The following is a 19,869-nucleotide window of genomic DNA, read 5'->3' on the forward strand; positions in this document are numbered from 1 at the left end:
GCCAAGCTTTTCCATCCCAAGACTTTGTCTGGGAAGGTCGTCACTGACTTTTGAGTTTGGCTAATTTCTCCTCTTCAGGTTTCAGTTTAAATATGACTTCTGAGAAGCCACCCCTGAATCCATAATCTAAAGTAGACTGTACTCAATACTTTTATACATTTGCAATCAGATATTCACTAGTGATATTCTTGCTTAATATCTTTCCCTACTACATACCGTAAGCTCCAGGAGGGCAGCTATTGTGCCTGACTTTGCCTAGTGTGTTTCATTTATCCAAGTTTCTAGTTAACAAGTTTCTATCAAAGGCCTTCCCTATGCCAGCAATATAGTAGATGCCAGGCATATAAGACTGCAGACAAGTGAAGTCCCTGCTCTTATGAGAGAAACAGCCAACCAATAAACAAGCAAGCAAGACAACAACCTGACAACAGATTGCAATGAGTAAACTGTGAGTTCCTCAAGGGCAAGGATCTCTGTACTGTGATCCCCAAGTATGTTGTTAGGACAAAGCCAGCTGCTACACATAGCTGAAGAATTTTTTTTGTTCATGTAAAGTTCAAAACAGGTATTCCTAATGTTCTGTTCCAAGGGTAAGTCAGAGATCCAGACTCTAAATTGTGGTTCTGTCACCTTTAAGATGTGGCCACTGAGAATGAAAAATAGCTTGGGAAAGTTTTTGTTTTGTTTGGACACACCTAACTGCAGGGGAGGCCGGTCAACATAAAGCACCTTTCTACTGAGGCAGAACAACAAATGGATTTGGCGACCAGGCAGTACTTTGAACAGTACCTGGTTCAACAATGGCATTATGAAGAAACAAAGACAACTTAGAAATGGAGTCTAATCTATGACTGTACATAGAAATCAATATTATGTTTGATACAGGAGTACAAAGAACCTCTAATTTCCCAAGAACCTAGTTTTTAAAATGAAATTAATGAATTTATGGATTTGTTTCTCAGAACCATTAAGCTTTAAAAATTAATCTATTCACTTTAATTCTGGGTCTCCTTCAAATTTTCCATTTTTATTTCCTATGGCGTTTTGCGTGTTTCAATTCTTCACCAGTTTACATCCTTGGGCTTGGATAGCTACATTAGGATAAGCCTATACTGGAAAAGAATAGTGAAAGGCATATCTTAACAATTAAGAACCTGTGTTAACGGAGCCTTACAGTAGCTTGGAACTTGGAGATGTGCCTCTAAATCACCACGTAAATTGTCTGTATATATTTCGAGATATCCTTCGTAATTTATTGCTCAGGAGGAAACACTGCAGAAATCTGAATCCTTTGGTACTAAGGCTGACACACGATGACGTGTGTTAATCTGTTTGTACTTAGAGCAGCTCCATTCTGAAACTGGATTTCACGACCTGAGCTGAATGCTAGTCCTATAGGCCCGGGGCTCTCTAAGAGACCTCAGTCCGGGGCACTCACATTAACTTCAGGTGCAATTCAGCAGAGACCTGAAATCTGGAGTTCACTGACTTACCCTACAGAGAGATGAAAAACGGAAACGAAACACTTCTGAGTCCTTGTCAATTGATTTTTAGCTTACTTTCCCCCAAAGAGAATCCTCCGTGAGGGTGTCAGTCGGTGGGCTCGGCCCTGCACAGCAGTTTTTTGTGCACCTGGGAAGGCAATTTAAACCCGGGCGCGGCAGGTGGAAACCCAGTGCAGCCGCGAGGGAGCGATGCGGAACTCCCCGTGACCGTGCCAGGAACGGATTCGCCAGAAAGTTGGAGAAGCTCCAGGAGTCCTGTCCCTCCCGCGGGAGTTAGGCGCCAGGGGTCCCCAAGGGCCGCAGCGCAGCGGCGGGAAGAAACCCCCGCCCCGTGCCGGGCTCGGCGCCGCCGGACGCCGCCCGCCACGCCCCACGCCGCGCGGCAGGCGAACGCGGACCACGGCGAGACCCCGCCGGGCCGCCGTAGCGCTGCGGCTCGGGCCGCTCCTTCCGCGCCGCCCTCCTCCCCTCGCCTCCCGGCGCCGCGGCAGCTCTGGGCAGACAGCACCGCCGCCACCGCCGCCGCCGCCACCACCACCGCCGCTTCCTCCTCTGCAGCCGTTCGGACGCTGCGTGACGCGTCGTTTCCTCCCAACATGGCGGCCGGGGCAGGTCGGCGGTGATGGAGGCCAGTCCGCGGCCGCGGCGGGTGCTAATCCCCACAGTAGCCAGGGCAGCCTTGCTCTCGCCGGGCCTCTGAGCTGCCGCCGCCGCCTCGGCCCCTGGACCGCCGGAAGACGGCCGCCCGGGTCGGAGGGGCGAGTGAAGGGGGGCGGCCGGGAAGCGACCCCCGGGCCGAGAGAAGCGGAGGCCCTACTGGTGCGGCGGCCCTGAGGGGCGGTGTTTCGGGGACAGCGGGGATCCCGACGCCCCTCGCCGGCCCCGCCCGCTCGCCCCTTCCTGCTCCTGCCGCTGCCCTCCACGCCTGCTCTCCCCACCTCCGCCGCCTCTCCTTTCTCTGCGCTCGGCCTCCCCCTCTTTCTCCTCCCCTTGAGCCTCCGGGAGCCGCGGGTCGGACGCGCCGCCGCCTCCTCCTCCGCGTACATGTATGAGGGGAAGAAGACCAAGAACATGTTCCTAACCCGGGCCCTGGAGAAGATTCTGGCCGACAAGGAAGTGAAGAAGGCGCATCACTCCCAGCTGCGCAAAGCTTGCGAGGTGGCCTTAGGTGAGCGGGAGGCGGCGCGGGATGGGGGCTGGGCGCTGAACCCCGGTTGTCCCCTGGAGTTGACCGCAAGTCACTTTCCGGGCGCAGGGGAAGGAGAAGGGCCGCCAGTTGGGTGTGGGGTGCGGGAGGCTCGCTCGGGGGGCGCTCGCTGGAGAGAGGGGATTGATTGTGTGAGCACTGCGGTGCGGACCGGGTACCCGCCTTTGTGATGAAGCAGACGAGGTGTGTGTGAGTGTGTGTGTGTGTGTGTGTTGCGGGGGGACTGGAGAGCCCCAATGTGTGTGTGTGTGTGTTGGGGGGGACGGGAGAGCCCCAACGTGTGTGTGTGTGTTGGGGGGACGGGAGAGTCCCCCAACGTGGGGGCCCGGGTGTCAGGATCGCGCGTGGGAAGGGCGCTACGGCGTAATGACAATAACTTTGTCGTTTGGCGTGGTACTTTGGGAAGACAGGTTGAAGTTGTTCCCTAGTTGACAGTCTCGAGAAGGGGCTGGCAAGAGGCGAAGCCAGCCGGTTCTGACATCTCTCCGCCCCCGCCACCGGGAAAACCAGAGTTAGGTTGTAGCTGGCTGGGCTGACCTGGAAGAACAAGACCAGAGGTTAAGGGGTGGGGGCCGCGTGAAAACGGGGAAGGAAAGAATCTTCAGATAAACCGGCTTTAGGTAACACGGGAAGGGAGGGGTTGAGATGGGGGAAATGAAAAAGACAATGACACCCACCGGCCACATGTCTGGACAGTGCAGCTGCTCTCAAGCTGCAATTGTGATTTATAGTTGAGATGGAGGAGATGTAATGTAAAGAAGACAGTAGTAGGGAAAATCCAAACAATACTTAATAGCCAGGGAAGGCGGATCAGAAATTGCTGATGGTGTGGAGAGGCATACTGGTAAATCTATTTTATCCATCAAAGATGAAACCATTAGGGAGAGACCAGGACATTTAACACACGGATAAATTCCTGATGCTTACATTTTATTTTATAGTACAGGTGCTACTGTAGGTCAAATTAGCAAGAAATGAAGCTTGTTAAATGGGTTTTGGGGGGAAAAAAGCGTTCTTGAAAGGGTAGTACCCATAAAAACTTAAATGTACGCTGAAGTTAGGGCTCAAGACAGCTGAAAAGCAACTTTGCCTTTTAATTTTTAAAGTAGATTTTCATATAACTTGCTATAATATGCTATACATTAAAAAAAAATTTCTGGATGCCTAAGATTGGCGACGTGAAAAACATTGAGGAGATTTCACTTATTTTTTTAAAAAGAAAGCCAGATGTGGTGCATTTGGGAGGCTGAGGTAGGAGGATTATGAGTTCAAGGCCAGCCTGGACTGTATAGCAACACCTTGCCTCAAAAACAAAAAAATTCAACTTGTAGTATAGTGAGCTTAAGTTCAGAGGTTTTGGTTTTGTTTTTTTTTTTTTAACTTCCTCGTAGGTCATAAGTTCCCATTTTGTTATTCTTGGTTCTAAAAAAAAATGTTTTAGGTGTTTAAGAAGACAGTTTTATAGGGGCAAATACTGAATTTATATCTGGGCCCTGAAAAGAATAATTATTAAATAGGAGTAACATAAGGAAGGGAGTGATTTTTAAAAGAATTGTTATGAGTAAGTTTATGAATAATTTGGCAGGGTAAAGAACATAAGAATTTCAAATTAAAGTTTTAGTGTTTGAGAACTCAGATTTTCCATTTTAGAATATATATTTAATATAATATCTTACTAATGAAATGGACTCTGTTGTGTATCTCTTTTTTTTTTTTTTCTTTCTCTCCAAAATGCTGACATAAGCATGTTTCAGTTGAATGCTCACAGGAGTTTGGGCTCAAGTCCCAATTCTATTATATGTTAGTATTCTTAGGCAAGTCCCTAGGTCTTAACCTCCTTCTCTGTAAAATTAGAGTATTGAAATTAATGATTGTATGGTCACATCTCCTCTAATGTGCCAGGAATGTGAATGCACTCTTCCTTTAACTTGAGCACTTAGTATTCCTTCAGCTCTTTTTTTTTTTCTTCTTCTTTTGTGGCACTGAGGTTTGAACTCCGGGTCTTGTGCTTGCTAGGCAGGCACTGTACCAGCCCCAGTATTCCTGCAACTCTTGATTGAAGTCTGTAGAGGGTCCTGCAGGTCTCTAAGTGGGTCTTTGCCATTTCTAGACTTAAAACTTACTTGGTCCTGTGTGTGCCAGCTGTACCAGGGTTGTCTTTCCAGATTTTGCCAGTTTGCTGACACCAGGGTACTTTCTTTACTTGAAATGTATAATGCATTTTTCTCATATTTCCTAAAAGTAACATTTAGCCTGCTACAAAATAAAATTTCAGCAGGCAGTCTCATGGTAGCTAATCCCTGATGAATTTTGTTTCTTCTTTTCCAGTTATCCATCTACATTATCATTCAAACATAAATTGGTAGGGATAACCCATTTCATCGTTGGAGAAAGTATAGTGTCTTGCAATGAGATGGCATCCACAGATGTGTATTGTCCCCGAACACTGTTACAGACTTCTCTTTGCTGTTAGCGCCTGGCCCAGGCCCATTTTGGTCTCTTAATAATCTGTGTGACCCTGAAGCAGGATGGGAAAGCAAACTGGAGTGGCCGACTGTGTTTATCCCTGAACTATAGATTGTCATTGGGCTGGGATGATGGAGGTATAGAGGTGGTCATTTTGTGGGGGTTATAACACTTCTAAATATTCTTGCCTGTATTCATTCTCCCTTCAGATATTAATCAGCACTTACCTGGAGCTGAAGGGACAATAAACAGGAAAATATATGATATTTTAACTCATTTTTGGTTTTTGTTTGAAAATCATCTTATTGGTATGTGAATAGATTTCAGATCACTGGTATTTAAAATTAATTCAGCTACCTTTTAACATAATGAATAATTAAAATGGGTTTTCTGTAAATAATATGAAATTACATGATATTAAGAATAATTATCATTATTAATGAATGCTGTATTTTTTGGCTAAAAAGTATAACTTTTAGAAACATGTAGAATAGAGGAAAGTTTTCTTCAAAATCCATTCTCAAAGGCACTACGTAAAGGAACTTTTATTTTCAAACACAAAAAAAAACCTTTAAAGGATTTGTAGAGTTATTTAAAACTTATTTCAAATTTTCTTGTCAGATTTTATTTTGAAGAATGGTTAAAGAAAGAATTCCCCTTCTCCCCCCTTTAGTATTACAATTTATATGAAGTCCACAGGCCTAGGAACAGCTCCAGGTTGCCCTCTCTTGGTACCTGCCCTATTACAGTTCTCTGCAGTGAACATTGAGCTCTGCAGAGTCGGGGCATCTAGGTTGCTCTAGCTTAGTCTGATCCACTCCTGCTCTTGAGAATCCTGAATTAAAAATAGTCTGGCCATCTGCTGGCAGATGAGACAACAGCTGAGCTATTATTAGTTTCAAAGAATTTAGGATTGTTTCGGGATTGGACTTGAAGGTAAGCATTGTTTATCTCTTGGGGAGGGTGCATGTTCCAATTAGGCTTCTTAAGTTTCAGGAGTTTCTTTGACGTTAGGGCTGTGACTAGTTCTGTCTTCTGACTTTGAATATCTATAAGAAAGAGTTCACGGTTGGAAACTGGCACTGATGGGAGAAAAAGAGGTGATGAGAAGAAGGTTTTAAAGGAGAGCATGTAGAAGCAGTGACTGGAGGCCAGGCCGATTCTTACAAGCATGGGAGAGACTGCTGTAGAAAGGGAAGAATCCTTAGAGAAGTGATTTTTGCCTCAGAGAGGTATGAACTTACGTTGTTTGCCATATTGTCAAGTGATCCTTCTGACTTAACTTTCCTATAGTGCGGCTCTATTACCTATCGTTACAGTTTCCCCAGAAATATAAATTTAATATGGAGACTCAGACGTTACAGAATTTCCTTCTTCCTCACTAATCCCACTCTTTTTTTAGTGATTTTAAAAAAAAGGAATATATGAGTGGAGAGGAAATTACTTGAGTGCTTTGACTGTGGTTTTAAACTACTCTTGGAAACCTTATTAACTCTGTACTTCTTCAGTATTTACAAAAAAATGACATTTCCAAACAATATCCTGTAGACAGTGAACACTTTAATTATAATTTAAATCAATTAGCAAGCCTCCTTTTAAGTCTTCCTTGATCTGAAGTAAAAGACGTTTTGAGTAAGCCAGGCCGCCTGAATTCTTGAGATGGCTAGGAAAGAAGAATATAATGAATGAAATGACTAAAAGAAAGATCCTGTTTACATTTGTTCTTTCCTTTTGCATTTCAGTAAGGACCCTTGCTTCAGAATAGCATTGAGTAATGTCGTAGAGATTAAGTTCTTAGAAAAACTCTTTGAAAAAAGTAACGTCGGGTTGAAAAGATATGTTCAGGTTGCAATGTATAATGTTTTCAGTTTGGAAATTGAAAATGTACATAAACAATGTTAAGATTCTGAAAGTCCTCCAAAGGAGAAACCTCAATTTTCTTTAGTTTTTTTTCCCTAAATTTATTTGGCCCTTTTTCAGTCTGTTAACACAGCTAATGCCTAAGGACACATTGTTCCTTGAAAATTACTTTGGAACATTCTTTAAAAGGAAAAAAAAAGTAGGTAATGCTGTAATTGTAACTACCTATGAGACCATCCTTAAGAGCAGTCATAGGTTTTGGGAGAGCAGTAGTCCTGTTCACAGTTTGGGAAGGAGGAAAGTTGGAAAGAAATAAGGAGCAGCTGGGATGATCAAGATCAGAAGGTTGGTTTTCTGACTAGCTCTTTTTTCTTTACTCCATCTAGTGGCAGGTAACTAGTTTGTCTCTCTTGGTAAGGTTTAATTTACAGAGAAAATTACGAATGGGAAATAATTTGGGGAACTATTTGTTATAATATTCCTCATATAATGGAGGAGGGTTATTTGGAAAGGAAAAATACTTGAGTAAATTATAATTGCCATTTTAAACAAGGTATATATTTGTCTGGTGTGGTCTATAGTCCCAGGTATTTGGGAGGCTGAGGCAGGAGGCAGCTTAAGGAGATGTGGTTCAAAAACAAAAGGGCTGAGGGCATGGCTCAAGTGGTAGAGCACTTGCCTAGTAAGTGTGAGGCCCCCAGTTCAAACCACAGTATCACAAAACCAAACCAAATAAACAATACAAGCTAGGTATAACTAGCTCACTCAGATATGTGGAATTCCTCATGTGTTTCAGGTGCTGCCCCAGTGTTGTTTGTTTTATTAAGATAGGGTCTCCTATGTAGCCCAGGCTAGCCTCAAATTGATTATTCTCCTGCTTCAGCCTCCTGAAAACTGGGATTACATGCATGTACAACCACACCCAGCAGTGAACCAAACATGCTTTCATGGTGGGGTGAGGATAGTAGAAACTACGAATTAATATATATTATCAGATTGTTATCTGAAGAAGTAGTTTAGAAGGGTAAAGGAAAAAAGGTCAGGAGTGCTGCTTTAGATGGGGTTGTCAGCAAAGGCCTTTCACTAACAGTGAGGGATTCAATCTTAAAGATGCCTGTATGAAACAGAGGGAGCAGTAAGCTGAATGGGTGTATGCTTGGTGTGTTTCAGGATGCAAGGAGCTTGTGTGACTGAGGGAGGGCCAGAAGGGGGAAAGAAGAATAGATTTGGGGTTTTATTATAACAAAACTTAAGAGTTTTGAACAGGAGAGTGACAATGCAGTTACTTTTTTTTTTTTTTTTGCCAGTACTGGAATTTGAACTCAGGGCCTACACCTTGAGCCACTTCACTGGCCCTTTTTTGTGATTTTTTTTTTTTTTTTTTCTTTTTTGAGATAGGCTCTCACTAACTGTTTGCGCATGCTGGCTATGAACTTTGATCCTCCGGATCTCTGCCTCCTGGGTAGCTAGTATTATAGGCATTTACATTTTTAAAGGTTCACTCTGGCCAGAAATGGAAAGGGAGAGAATTTTTTATATTTGGAATATATTTTGAAAGGTCCCATGCAATTTACTGATGGCCTAGTGATAGGGTGATACCCAGTTTGTTGCCAGAGCTCCAGGGTGGTTGGAGATGGTATACCTTAACACGTTCTTTATTCTTTTAAACAGGCCTGGGCTGGCCTAAAACTCAAGATCCCCCTGCCTCAGCCTCCTTAATGCTAAGATTATAGCTATATGTCACCATACCTGGCAGAAATAGGTTCTCATATAGTAGGTCATTTTCATCCTGCCTTTTTTGTAGAATTTTTTGTTTGTTTTATTAAGGTAGGGTCTCCTGTGTAGTGCAGGCTGCCCTCAAATTGATCTTTCTCCTACCTCAGCCTCCTGAAAGCTGGGATTACATGCATGTACAACCACATCCAGCATTAGAATTTTTTTTGTTTGTGTGTGATGATGGTATTGAACCTAGGACCTTGCACATGCTAGGCAAGTGCTCTACCACTGAGCTACATCCTAGCTTTAGAATTTTTAAATGATAGAGTTTGCCGATGGCTATATCCTGATAGGATATTTTTTACTAAAAATGTGACACAACTTTAAAACAAGGTATTTTCTGCTGAGAATGATAGAAAACAACTTCAAATTTGAGTTGTCACTTTTTTTTCAGTGAGAGCTTTTTTCTTTTTTTTTCTCTTTCTGAAGAGAATGAACCTTTCACTCATCTGATTCCTTTTTGGAACTTTGAAGATGCATCTTAATATGAAATCATCTTGGATTTAGGATAGGCCCTAAAAATCTTACGACTTTTGTCCTTATACAATTAGGAGGGGACACAAGTACACAAAGTAAGAAGACTGTGAAAATGGAGGGGGGGATTGGAGTTATGCTGCCATAAGCTACGGAATGCTAGAAGCTAGGAAGAGGCAAGGGATGGTTGTTGCTTAAAGTCTTCAGAATTGACATGGATCACTTTTGGTCACCAGAACTGAGAATAAATTTCTGTTACTTTAAACCATCTTTTGTTCATCTTTGATTGTTTCATGAAGTCTAGAAAGCAGTGAGTCTGAGGCTTTATACTATGTATCCTGGACCCAAGTATTTAAAAGTTTTGGGCACTGCATTTTTTTTTTTTTAATATATGCTGCTTTTGATTTTTTTGTTTTGCTTAGATTTAGACTTGATATAACTAAATTGGTCTAAATAGCCTATGTTATCTTTTCAGAAAAGGCCATGAAAAACAATTTAAAAAATATTTCATAGCACAATATTACCCCTAGCAGTATCTTTAGGAAACTATGTGAGTACATTAATTTTTCTCTCCATTTTGAGTCTAAACTTCATTTAATCAGCTTTTTAATAGCCCTTGTTTATCCAGAGCTTTTTTAGAAATGAGATAATACAAGCAGTCTAATATGAAGCCCAAACACTTCTTCTGTTTATTTTGTTGCTGGAGATTGAACCCAGGTCCATATGATTGTTAATCAGTCTATTTACTTTTATAATTCCAGTAAAATTTATCATTTTGTTTATTTTTCATAAAAAATATTTTTCTTAAAACTGTTTTCAAAAGTATTGGTGTCTCTCTTTTTTTTTTTTTGTCAGTACTGGGATTTGAACTCAAGGCCTCATGCTTGCTAGGCAGATGCTGTAGCACTTGAGCTACTCTGCTAGCTCCATTTCCAAAAGTAAAACTAGGAAAATATCACCATGAGAATCCTAACTCCCCCCGCCCCGCCGCCAGGGGCTAGGGATTCAAACCTGGGCCTCTTGCAGAGTAAACAAGTGTTCTACCACTGAACTATACCCCAGCCACTGCTAACTTTTTCAAAAACATTTTTATTGGAAAATAATTTCTGTGCTATAAAACTGACCTATTTAAATGTAATGTTTTTTAGTACATTTACTGAGTTTGCAGTCCTCACCAGAATCTAGTTATAGAATATTTTCATCACTCCAGTAAGATCGCTAGTGGCCGTTTATAGTTAATCCTTGTTTCCTTGTTGCCACTTCCAGCTTCAGGCAGCTTTATGCCTCTAGATGTGCCTTTACTGGACACTACATACAAATGCAGTCTACACAGATGGTGTTTGTGTGTCTTTTTTTCACTCACTGTGTTTTTGAGACTCATTCATGTTGTAGCATGTATCATACTTCATTTCTTCATATTAATGAATAATGTTTCATTGTTTGGGCATACCAGTTGCTTGTCCCTTACCTGAAATACTTGGGATCAAAAATGTTTCAGGTTTCAGAGTTTTTCAGATTTTAGAATATTTGTACAGATTGAACTTTTATATCCCTAATCCAAACATCTGAAATTTGAAATGCTTCCAAGTCCAAAACTTTGTTAGGCAGGTGCTCTATCATTTGAGCCATGCCTCCAGCCCTTTTCTCTGGTTATTTTTGAGAAATGGTCTCACTTTTTGCCTAGGCTGGCCTGGACCACGTTCCTTCTTTTTATGCTTCCCTCAGAAGCTGGGGTGACAGGTGTGTATTACCAGGCCCAGCTTTTTCTGTTGAGATGGGGGGGTCTCATGAATTTTTGTGCCTATGCTGGCCTTTAACCACAACCTTCCTGATCTCAGCCTCCTGTGTATCTGGGATGGGATGACAGGCATGTGCCACTGCCCCCAGCTATTCGTTGAGATGGGGTCTCATGAACTTTTTGTTTAGGCTGGCCTCAAATTGCTGTCCTCCTAATCTCAGCCTCCCAACTATCTAGGATTATAGGCATGAGCTGCTGGTGCCTGACATGACACTCAAGAAGTTCTGGATTTTGGATCATTTTGGATTTTCAGATTATGGATGCTCAGTTTGTGCCATATTTTGCCTACCTGTTCACCAGTGATATACATTTGGATTAAAATAAAGGTGCTCCCATGATTACTTGTGTGTAAGTCTTTGTGTAGACATAAATTTTTATTTTCCTTGGGAAGTTAACCTAGGAGTGGAATTGCTGGGTTGTGTGGTTAAATTTTTCTGTGAAGTGTTGCTTCATTAAAACACTTAAAACCAGGTGTGGTGCGATAAGTCTGTAATCCCCTACTCAGAGACAGAAACAGGAGGATCTTGAGTTCCAGGTCAGCAAGAGCAGTTCAGTCCCCAGTACTGGATGGTAAAAAACAACCTATTTAACATTTTGAGGTATTTTTTCCAGACCTTATTCTACATCCTCATATAATGTAGTGTGGGCACACATGCACAAATGTTTTGTTCAAAAACTTGTGCTATTTAATTTCTAAGGAAATTGTAGAAGAAAAAACAGCTGACATTTATTGTTTACTGTATGCCTGGTTCCATTCTGGTTGAATACTTTGGTTTTGTCTTTATTGATCCTCAAAACAACAGAGTGCTTAAGCATTAGTGTTACCTACATTTTGCAAAAGAAAAACCTGAGTTTGGAGTTCGTGTTTGGTATAGTTGAAATATGATCCTGTACAGAGCCTATAAAGAGCTATTTTAGGACTTGTGAAGTGCCTTTTTGTCTTAATATGACAGGCTTGACCTGCACCCTTAACCACCACCACAGTTTGTTTAAAAGTTACAGCCTAATAAATACATGAAGAAGTGCTCAACTTCCCTGGCCATAAGAGAAATGCAAATCAAAACTACACTAAGATTTCATCTCACCCAGTTAGAATGGTCATCATCAAGAACATAACAAATGTTGGCGAGGATGCCATGAAACAGGAACCTTTATACACTGTTAGTGGGAATGTTAATTAATACAACCATTATGGAAAGCATATGGAGATTCCTTAAAAAACTGAAACTAGAACCACCATATGATCCAGTGATACCACTCCTGGGCATATACCTTAGAATGTAAGTCTGGATACAGTAGAGACAGTTGCACACTAATGTTTATCGCAGCACTGTTCACAATAGCTAAGCTATGGAAACAGTCAAGATGCCCCACAACTGATGAATGGATTAAGAAAAGCTGAAACCTGTTGAACAATGGGGGGTGGGAGGGAAGGAATATGGAAGAGTAACAAAGGGGTTGAACTGACCAAAGTACAGTATATTCCCAGGTGGGATACATCGAGAACCATTTGAACATTGACTTTGGAATTAAAAATGAAAGATAGGACTGTAAAGTAGGTACAGTGTGTGTGGGGGAGGTACTTGTGGAAGGGGGAAGGGCAAATGGAGATGAAGGTAAAGGAATATGATTGATAGGTTTTTTACATACATGAAATAGAACTATGAAACTTCTTGCAATTGCTTTAAGTGGGGCGGAGAGGAGTGGAAAGGGGGTTACAGGGAGTGAGAGATGGAGAGGGTGATCTAGCCAAGGTACAATGTAAGGCTGTTCAGAATTGGCACAATGAATCCTCCCTGTACAATGAATATATGCTAATAAAAATGAAAATAATTAAATGAAATTTAAAAAAGTAACAGGCTATGAAAGAGAATAGAATGGCTGCTGTTGAAAGAGGGTCTGTCAATAAAAGAAAAGGACAAAACATGTAACAGGCAAAGAAACAATTGCAACACAGGAAAAGTATTGCTGTATACATTTCAGTGAATCTCCAGGTTATTTGTGTTCAGTGTGTTCATTACAGCATCTGCTTAGGAAGTTAGGCAAATTCATATGCATTTCCATGTATGTGTGAAAATTTTAAACAAAATGTAAAGTTTTGGTAATTTAAGCCATTTGGAAATTAGAACAGTGTTGAAACTTCCCAAGTATTTCGGATAGGCTAGTTTTTATTTTACTGCTGTTCCTTACTCTTAAAAAAATATTTTTACTTGCTTTTTATCTAAATACCTTGTATCACTTAAAATTATTTTAAGAACTGAAGTAAAAACACAATCTTATTAAAATGTCATCTTATATGAAGTTAAAAATAAGACTTTATACCTAAAAATAATATATATTGCATATCTCAGTGATTCTATCAGTATATAAATGTAATTATTGTGTAATTGTCATGATTTTCTGTTTTCTGTTCTCTTATCAATATTTCATAAGTATTTTCCATATGTCTGTGTTGTGCTCCTACCTTGAATTTTAATACTGTGTCATTTAAATTTTTTTTAGTACTGGGGACATTTACATATATATTCTGCACTGATTCTTTTTTTTTTTTTTAACATGCCAAAGACATTTATATGTATAGATTTTAAATTAATTAAATTTATACATGACTTTTTAAAAAGGGTTAGGTACCTTGGGAAATATTCTCATGTAATCAGCTCTAACTGTAGCCCTTCACAGCTGTATTATAACTTTATTTAACAACTTAGTAAAAGCTAAAATTGATGGTTCTTAACATAGAATGTACAGAACAAATTAAAGAATACAAAGTGCCCCCTAAAAGCATTCTCCTTAATTCTGACTCCTTCATTGCCACCAAGCTTCTATAAAAGAAACCTTGTAATTAACTGCAACATGGAAGATGATTGGGAAAAAAAAAGCTTTATTTACCAATTTTGACAATCTAGAAAAAAAGGTATGATTATAACACCTAATTACAGATATCATGTTTTGTAGAAACCACAAGAATTTAAAAAGGAATTACCACTGAAAATACTGCACAGCTTCAGCTGTTTCCTCCAACTTTGCTTTATATAATAAGGTGGATATAAGTTAATGTGGTTAAAATTAGGTATGTTTCATGTAACAATTTGACAGAAGTTGATAATCTAATTTCTTTGAATTTTTCTCAAATTCATTTTTAAGTCTATGAGCTCAAGGAAATGAGTCAACATATAGATATCACAATTGAGTGTCAGATTAAGTAATCACAATTGAGTGTCAGATTAAGTACTTATGACATACTAAATTCAATAATGCGAACCTTCAAGAAACTTGTGTTTTGTATGTAGAAAACTGTTAAGAGTCAAATATTCAGCTCAGTATAAAATAATAAGAAATATTTCTTACTTCTTTGTTGGGTGGAGATTGCTCCTTTTGCTAATAATGAATGACTTTTTGCTGTATATCACCGAGCTGAACAAATAAGTCACCTTTGAAAACATAAGGAAAAATAAACATTTATTAAATGGATAAAACACTGTTTCATCTTTAGTAGGCCATACCTACCTCTAACACTGAAGAAACTTAAGAGATTTAGAGTATTTTTACATTCCAAGAAAAAATTCAAGAAGTTTATTTTTTGAGATCACGGCTATGAAATCATGTGGTTATATAGTCTGCATAGATTTTTTAAAAAAAGCAATTCCTGCAGAATTAATTTTGAGTGTTAGGTATGCAGAACTATTTAAAATAGACTCTTAAGGCTGCGGCCATTGGGTTAGAACACGGTCACTTGTGGCTTTTATTATTTATGGCCAAGTTGTCATAAACATAATGCCTGTGCTAGGTACAGATTTACAGCGAAATACTAAGAGAAGAGATGATATTTTCTCTCTTCAGATTTAATGTGTTTTTTTTTTTAATCTTTTCATCTTTGCTTTCCCTTGCACCCCACTCCTGCTTCTAAAAGTTAAAAAGAAAAGAAAAAAACGGGCTGGTGGTGGGGGCGGCATGTGACTCAGGTGGTAGAGTGGCTAAAGTCTAGCATCCAGCATTAGGCCCTGAGTTCAAACTCCAGTACCACCAATAAGTAAAAGTAAAATAGACAAAAAAAAAAAGCTCAAAAAACAAAACTTCCTCTTTGTATTTATGATGGTTGTATTTTTACTTTCCATAAATTTTGTTTTTCATCATTTTTTCCTTCAGATTTATTAGGATGTGTCTTAATCTGTTCAGGCAGCTATAACAAAATTCCATAAACTGAATGACTTAGAAACAACAAATACTTACTTGGCTGAGAAGTCAAAGATCCCTGGCTCATGACATAGGTAACACCTTCTACTTGTGTTCTTACATGGTAAAAGTAGCAGACAAGTTAACTGAGGCCTCTTTTATAAGGGTCCTTAATCCCATTTGTGAAGACTCCACTCACAACCTAGACACTTTCCAGAGGTCCTGCCTCTTAATACCATTACATTGAGGAGTAGGTTTCAATATATGAATTTTGGGAGTCCATATTCACAGCATAGCAGGGTATAATATGAGGTATGTATTTAATAAATTCGTTTTTTTCCTCTGAATTTATAGGTCTATTAACAGCAATCATTAAATTTTGTCACATCTTATTCCATTAGTTACTATTTTCAACTTACTTAGGCATAGTACCTAACATGATACCTAGTAGCACTGATGAGTCTTCATTGTCCCTTATTTTTTAAATACTGCTTGCTGTTTTGTCTAAATAATTTTAGGATTAAAAAAAATTCTCTAATGCTCACACTTCACATTCTATTAGCATGTTAATCAGTGTTTTTTGACTTTTGTTTTTATATATTAGATTACAAGTATTATAATTGAGTTGGTTATTTCGTTTCACTTATTTTAGTGGGTCCTCATGCTTCCTGTCCCTAAGTTTTAATACCTACCTGATAATTGAGAATGTATCATTGCAGTGACAAGCAGAAGCTTATGTGTAATATCTAATGTGAATTCTTGAAGTAAGAATGAAATGGTGTGCGTCTTCTGGTAATGTGAAGAATAGAAATAAGGTATAGATTAATATTAGAAGTTAATTAAGTTTTTAAAATACACACCAGTGTCCAAAAATAAGTTTTACAGTTACCAGATAGTGAATACTAACTCTGTAGAACTCTACTTCTAGAGCTGTGTTCCTAGCAGGTATAAGGACAGAAATTAGAGTTGTAGTATCAGTCCCTTTTTTCTTTTTTTGCAGCACTGGGGTTTGAACTCAGGGCCTACATTTGAGCCACTCCACCAGCCCTTTTTTCTTTTTTTTTTTGAGATAGGGTCTTGTGGAACTATTTGCCTGGGCTGGCATCAAACCATGATCATCTTGATCTCTGTTTCCTGAGTAACTAGGGTTATAGGAATGAGCCACCAGCTCCAGGCTCTTTTCTTTTTTTAACTATTTTCTTTTATGTTCATTTCCTCCTGAGTGTGCTTATCTCTCTTCTTCCTTTGTAAACTCTCAGAATCTGTGTCAGTTTTGATAAATGAAACTGTTCTTGGTTCATAAAGACAAATTTTAAAGTAATTGAGACAACTTAAAAATAGAGGGTAACTTGAAATACAAGTTAACATGTAGTTAGCTCTTGATGTGACCTCCCCAATAACCATTAAGTTGTAGAATGGGAGAAAATTTAATATCGTAGAATAAACTGCTGACAAGCTATTGCTAGTCCCCAGGAGGGATGCAAGGAACTAAAAGAATAAGAGAAGAGTTAGGTATAGAGGAGAGAGGGGACATAAAGCTATGTAACATCTATAGAAAACCCAATAGTGTTTACCAGTGTAGATTTATTCATGCAAATTCTTGGATCTGCATCCTTTCTAGAGTTAGATATCAAATTCTTTTCAATTATATAGAACCTGTGAATTACTAGGTATTTTCCTATATATCTCATTTAAATCACAATACTGAGTTGTAAATATTCTTATTCTCATATTTCATATTGATAAATGCTTTCTTGAAATCAGTGAGCCAAACTTTATGTTTATTTTGTTATAACTTGATTATAACTTGTTTATTCTTGAGAGGATAAACTTATGTCTTCCTCTTCCTTTGGGAAATTTCTCAAAAATCTCTCATATTACATTAATCCAGTATTTATTTGCATTTATTGCTACTTTTAAAATGCAGATAATCTTTGGCAGTATTATTTTAATATTTAATATTTGGGAATAATATTTAATATTCAGGAATATTTGGGAATAATATCTTTAAAATGGAGATAATCTTTGGGGATACTAAACTTTGGGTATATTAGTTATGCATATGTTGATGCTATCCTTAGATTTCTGGAGAGTGCTTTCTTAACTTCAACATCTGAGGTTTGCCCCAATGAGAGAATGAGAAATTTGATTGAATGAAATGATTAGAGAGGATGGAGTAATTTTGAAACATGGGACATTATAGGACATGGCAGGACTGGGGCAGGTCTGAGAGAAACTCCTTTATTTAATGTTGGGTAGGGTGAGGTTGTAGGTAAGAAAGAATAGGTTAAAAAGCACTGAATGATGAGATGAGAAAGTATTAAAATAACTCTTTTTTAACTTTTCACTTAAGAACAATGCATTGTTTAAAAGTTGTAAGCACTCATCATAACTTGATGATAGTTTATTTTGTATATGTGGAAGATTATAACCATTAATTAGCTGTTTTCTATTTAGAAAGCAGTAGATTTTGCTCCTAGGTGGCTATTTGAAACAGCATAGTGCTTTTATTTTAAATTTTGTTACTGTAAGCTCTAGGTTTACCATAGGGTTGTAAATTGATACAAAGACCTAATTAGCCTTCAGTATTTTATCTAGCATTTATTGAATGCCTAACTGTGTCTTACAGTTTTATTAGATACTAGGGAAACTAGGAAACATAACACTGTTCCTGTCTTTAAGGTTTCCTGCTTATAGTTTCCTAGGTTGAGGAGATAGATTTACAATAAATTGAAGTTACAGGTAATAAGTAGGTGATCAGGTAGACATGAAATTTATGGAAACCCAAAAGAAGTAGTGATTGGTTCTTTCCAGGAGTGGTAGTGGGGTGGAGTCATTGATGAGGAGCAGCTTTGTAAAGGAATAACCCTAGACCTAAGTCTTGGAAGATTACCAACAGCATGCTGTAAAACATTACAGGCAGAACTACTTAGCTTGAGCACAGAAGTATGAGAGATCATGGCTGCATTTTGGGAACTGCATGAAGTTCAGTATGACTTGATATAGACTGGGGAACAAGCAGGAGCCAGATCATTAAAGATCTTTTATGCATGCTAAGGAGTTTTGACACTTTTTCTTATAGATAGTGTGCTAAGCAAAGGAGCAAAATTAATAACTGTTGCATTATGAAAGATAGATTGCTAGGATTCAGAACTATAAGCAGAAATGTAGTACATTGTTGCCATGGCTCAAGTTGGAAGAAGCAAGGTTGTGAGTTTGAGGCATTGAATATGCAAAGCTTAGATCTCAACAAATCAACAGGACTTCATAACTCTTTAAGTGTGAGAAATGAGGGAAAGGAAGACATTTAGGATGATTCTGAGACTTCTAATGAAGTGATTTGGGGCTCTTGAATCTGTTCACTAAAAATAGCAATACAAGGCTAGGTGAGGTGATGGAGCTCCCAGCATTTGGGAGGCTGAGGTAGGAGGATTTTGAGTTCAAGGCCAGCCTAGAGTACATAGTTCCAGGCCAGTCTGGGTTACAAAGCAAGATCCTGTCTCAAAAACAAACAAAACAAAAATAGCAGTACAAGAAAAGAAAGTAAAGCACATTTGAGATAAAAGAGTTGAGAAAGAAAAGGGATTGTAAATTTAAGTTGAGTTTGAGATTCATGGCGGACATACAATTGAAGATGTGGACATGTAAGTAAAGATGGTTAGTTAACAGTAGTTTATAGCATGAAAAGGCTTACGAAAGTGAACTGAACTATATAGCTCAGGTAGGGGTTTAGGTGTTGTCTACATAAAAAATGGGCATAATACTTAATGTCCTAGATATTAAGTTACTGTTAAGTTTACTGTCTCATTTATTGCTTTTTTTAAGAAACATATGTACCCACTTGTTCCAGACTTTATGCTAAGTGAGGAATATAAAATATGGTCTTTGCTGTAAAGGAGCAGACTGAAGGGGATGAACACATACATTCAATATAATAAAGTAAGTATTGTGATTATAATAACCAGAGGAAGCTGTGGGTAGGAAAGTCTAATTACATTGGTTTGTAAGTGCAGGAGAAAAACTTTTTCAACAACTATTTATTCCAGAAGGATGCATGAGTTTTATCCAGGAAAATAAGGGTGGAAAAAGTATTCAGGGGAATAGGCTGTATCATTAATTAAGGCATGAATAGTTGAAAAACATTGAAAACATAGGAAAGAGTTACCTAGGTCAGCATTTTAAGAGTTTTAAGAGTATAGCAGAAATGGTAAGAGATGAGGCTTATGTGAGATGTTACAGGTATTAGAAAACCACTGCAAGATTTGTAGTTGGGGCCAGCAACCCTGGCTCACGCCTGTAATCCTACCTACTCAGGAAGCAGAGATCTGGAGGATTGCAGTTCGACACCAGCCCTGGGCAAATAATTTGTGAGTCCCTATCTTGAAAAAACCCATCACAACAACAAGGGCTGGCTTTCAAGGCTAGTAAGGGTGCTTGCCCAGCAAGCATGAGGTTCTGAGTTCAAACCCCAGTGCTGCAAAAAGTTTTTTTTTTTTATTTTTTTTTTAGTTCAGGAGTGACATAGAAAATATGGCAGGAGGAGTCTTGAGAGGTACTTGGTAGGCAAATTGATGGTGAGGTGGCATACCTCTATAGGACACAGTTTGAGC

At 39.0% G+C, this 19,869-nt stretch overlaps 1 protein-coding gene across 3 annotated transcripts in view; it reads left to right on the top strand.

Moving 5' to 3' along the window:
• Nucleotides 1-2,359: 2,359 nt before the first annotated feature.
• Arfgef1 (ARF guanine nucleotide exchange factor 1) overlaps nucleotides 2,360-19,869 on the top strand; it is a 136,273-nt gene continuing 118,763 nt past the window's right edge. For all 3 annotated transcript variants that reach the window (XM_020183903.2, XM_020183904.2, XM_074068563.1), the window contains exon 1: nucleotides 2,360-2,673. In XM_020183903.2, the coding sequence (XP_020039492.1) occupies nucleotides 2,550-2,673 (124 nt within the window). In that variant the 5' untranslated portion in view covers nucleotides 2,360-2,549. The remainder of the gene's footprint in view (nucleotides 2,674-19,869) is intronic.

Source organism: Castor canadensis, chromosome 3 (assembly GCF_047511655.1).
Source record: "Castor canadensis chromosome 3, mCasCan1.hap1v2, whole genome shotgun sequence".
Classification (NCBI taxonomy): domain Eukaryota; kingdom Metazoa; phylum Chordata; class Mammalia; order Rodentia; family Castoridae; genus Castor; species Castor canadensis.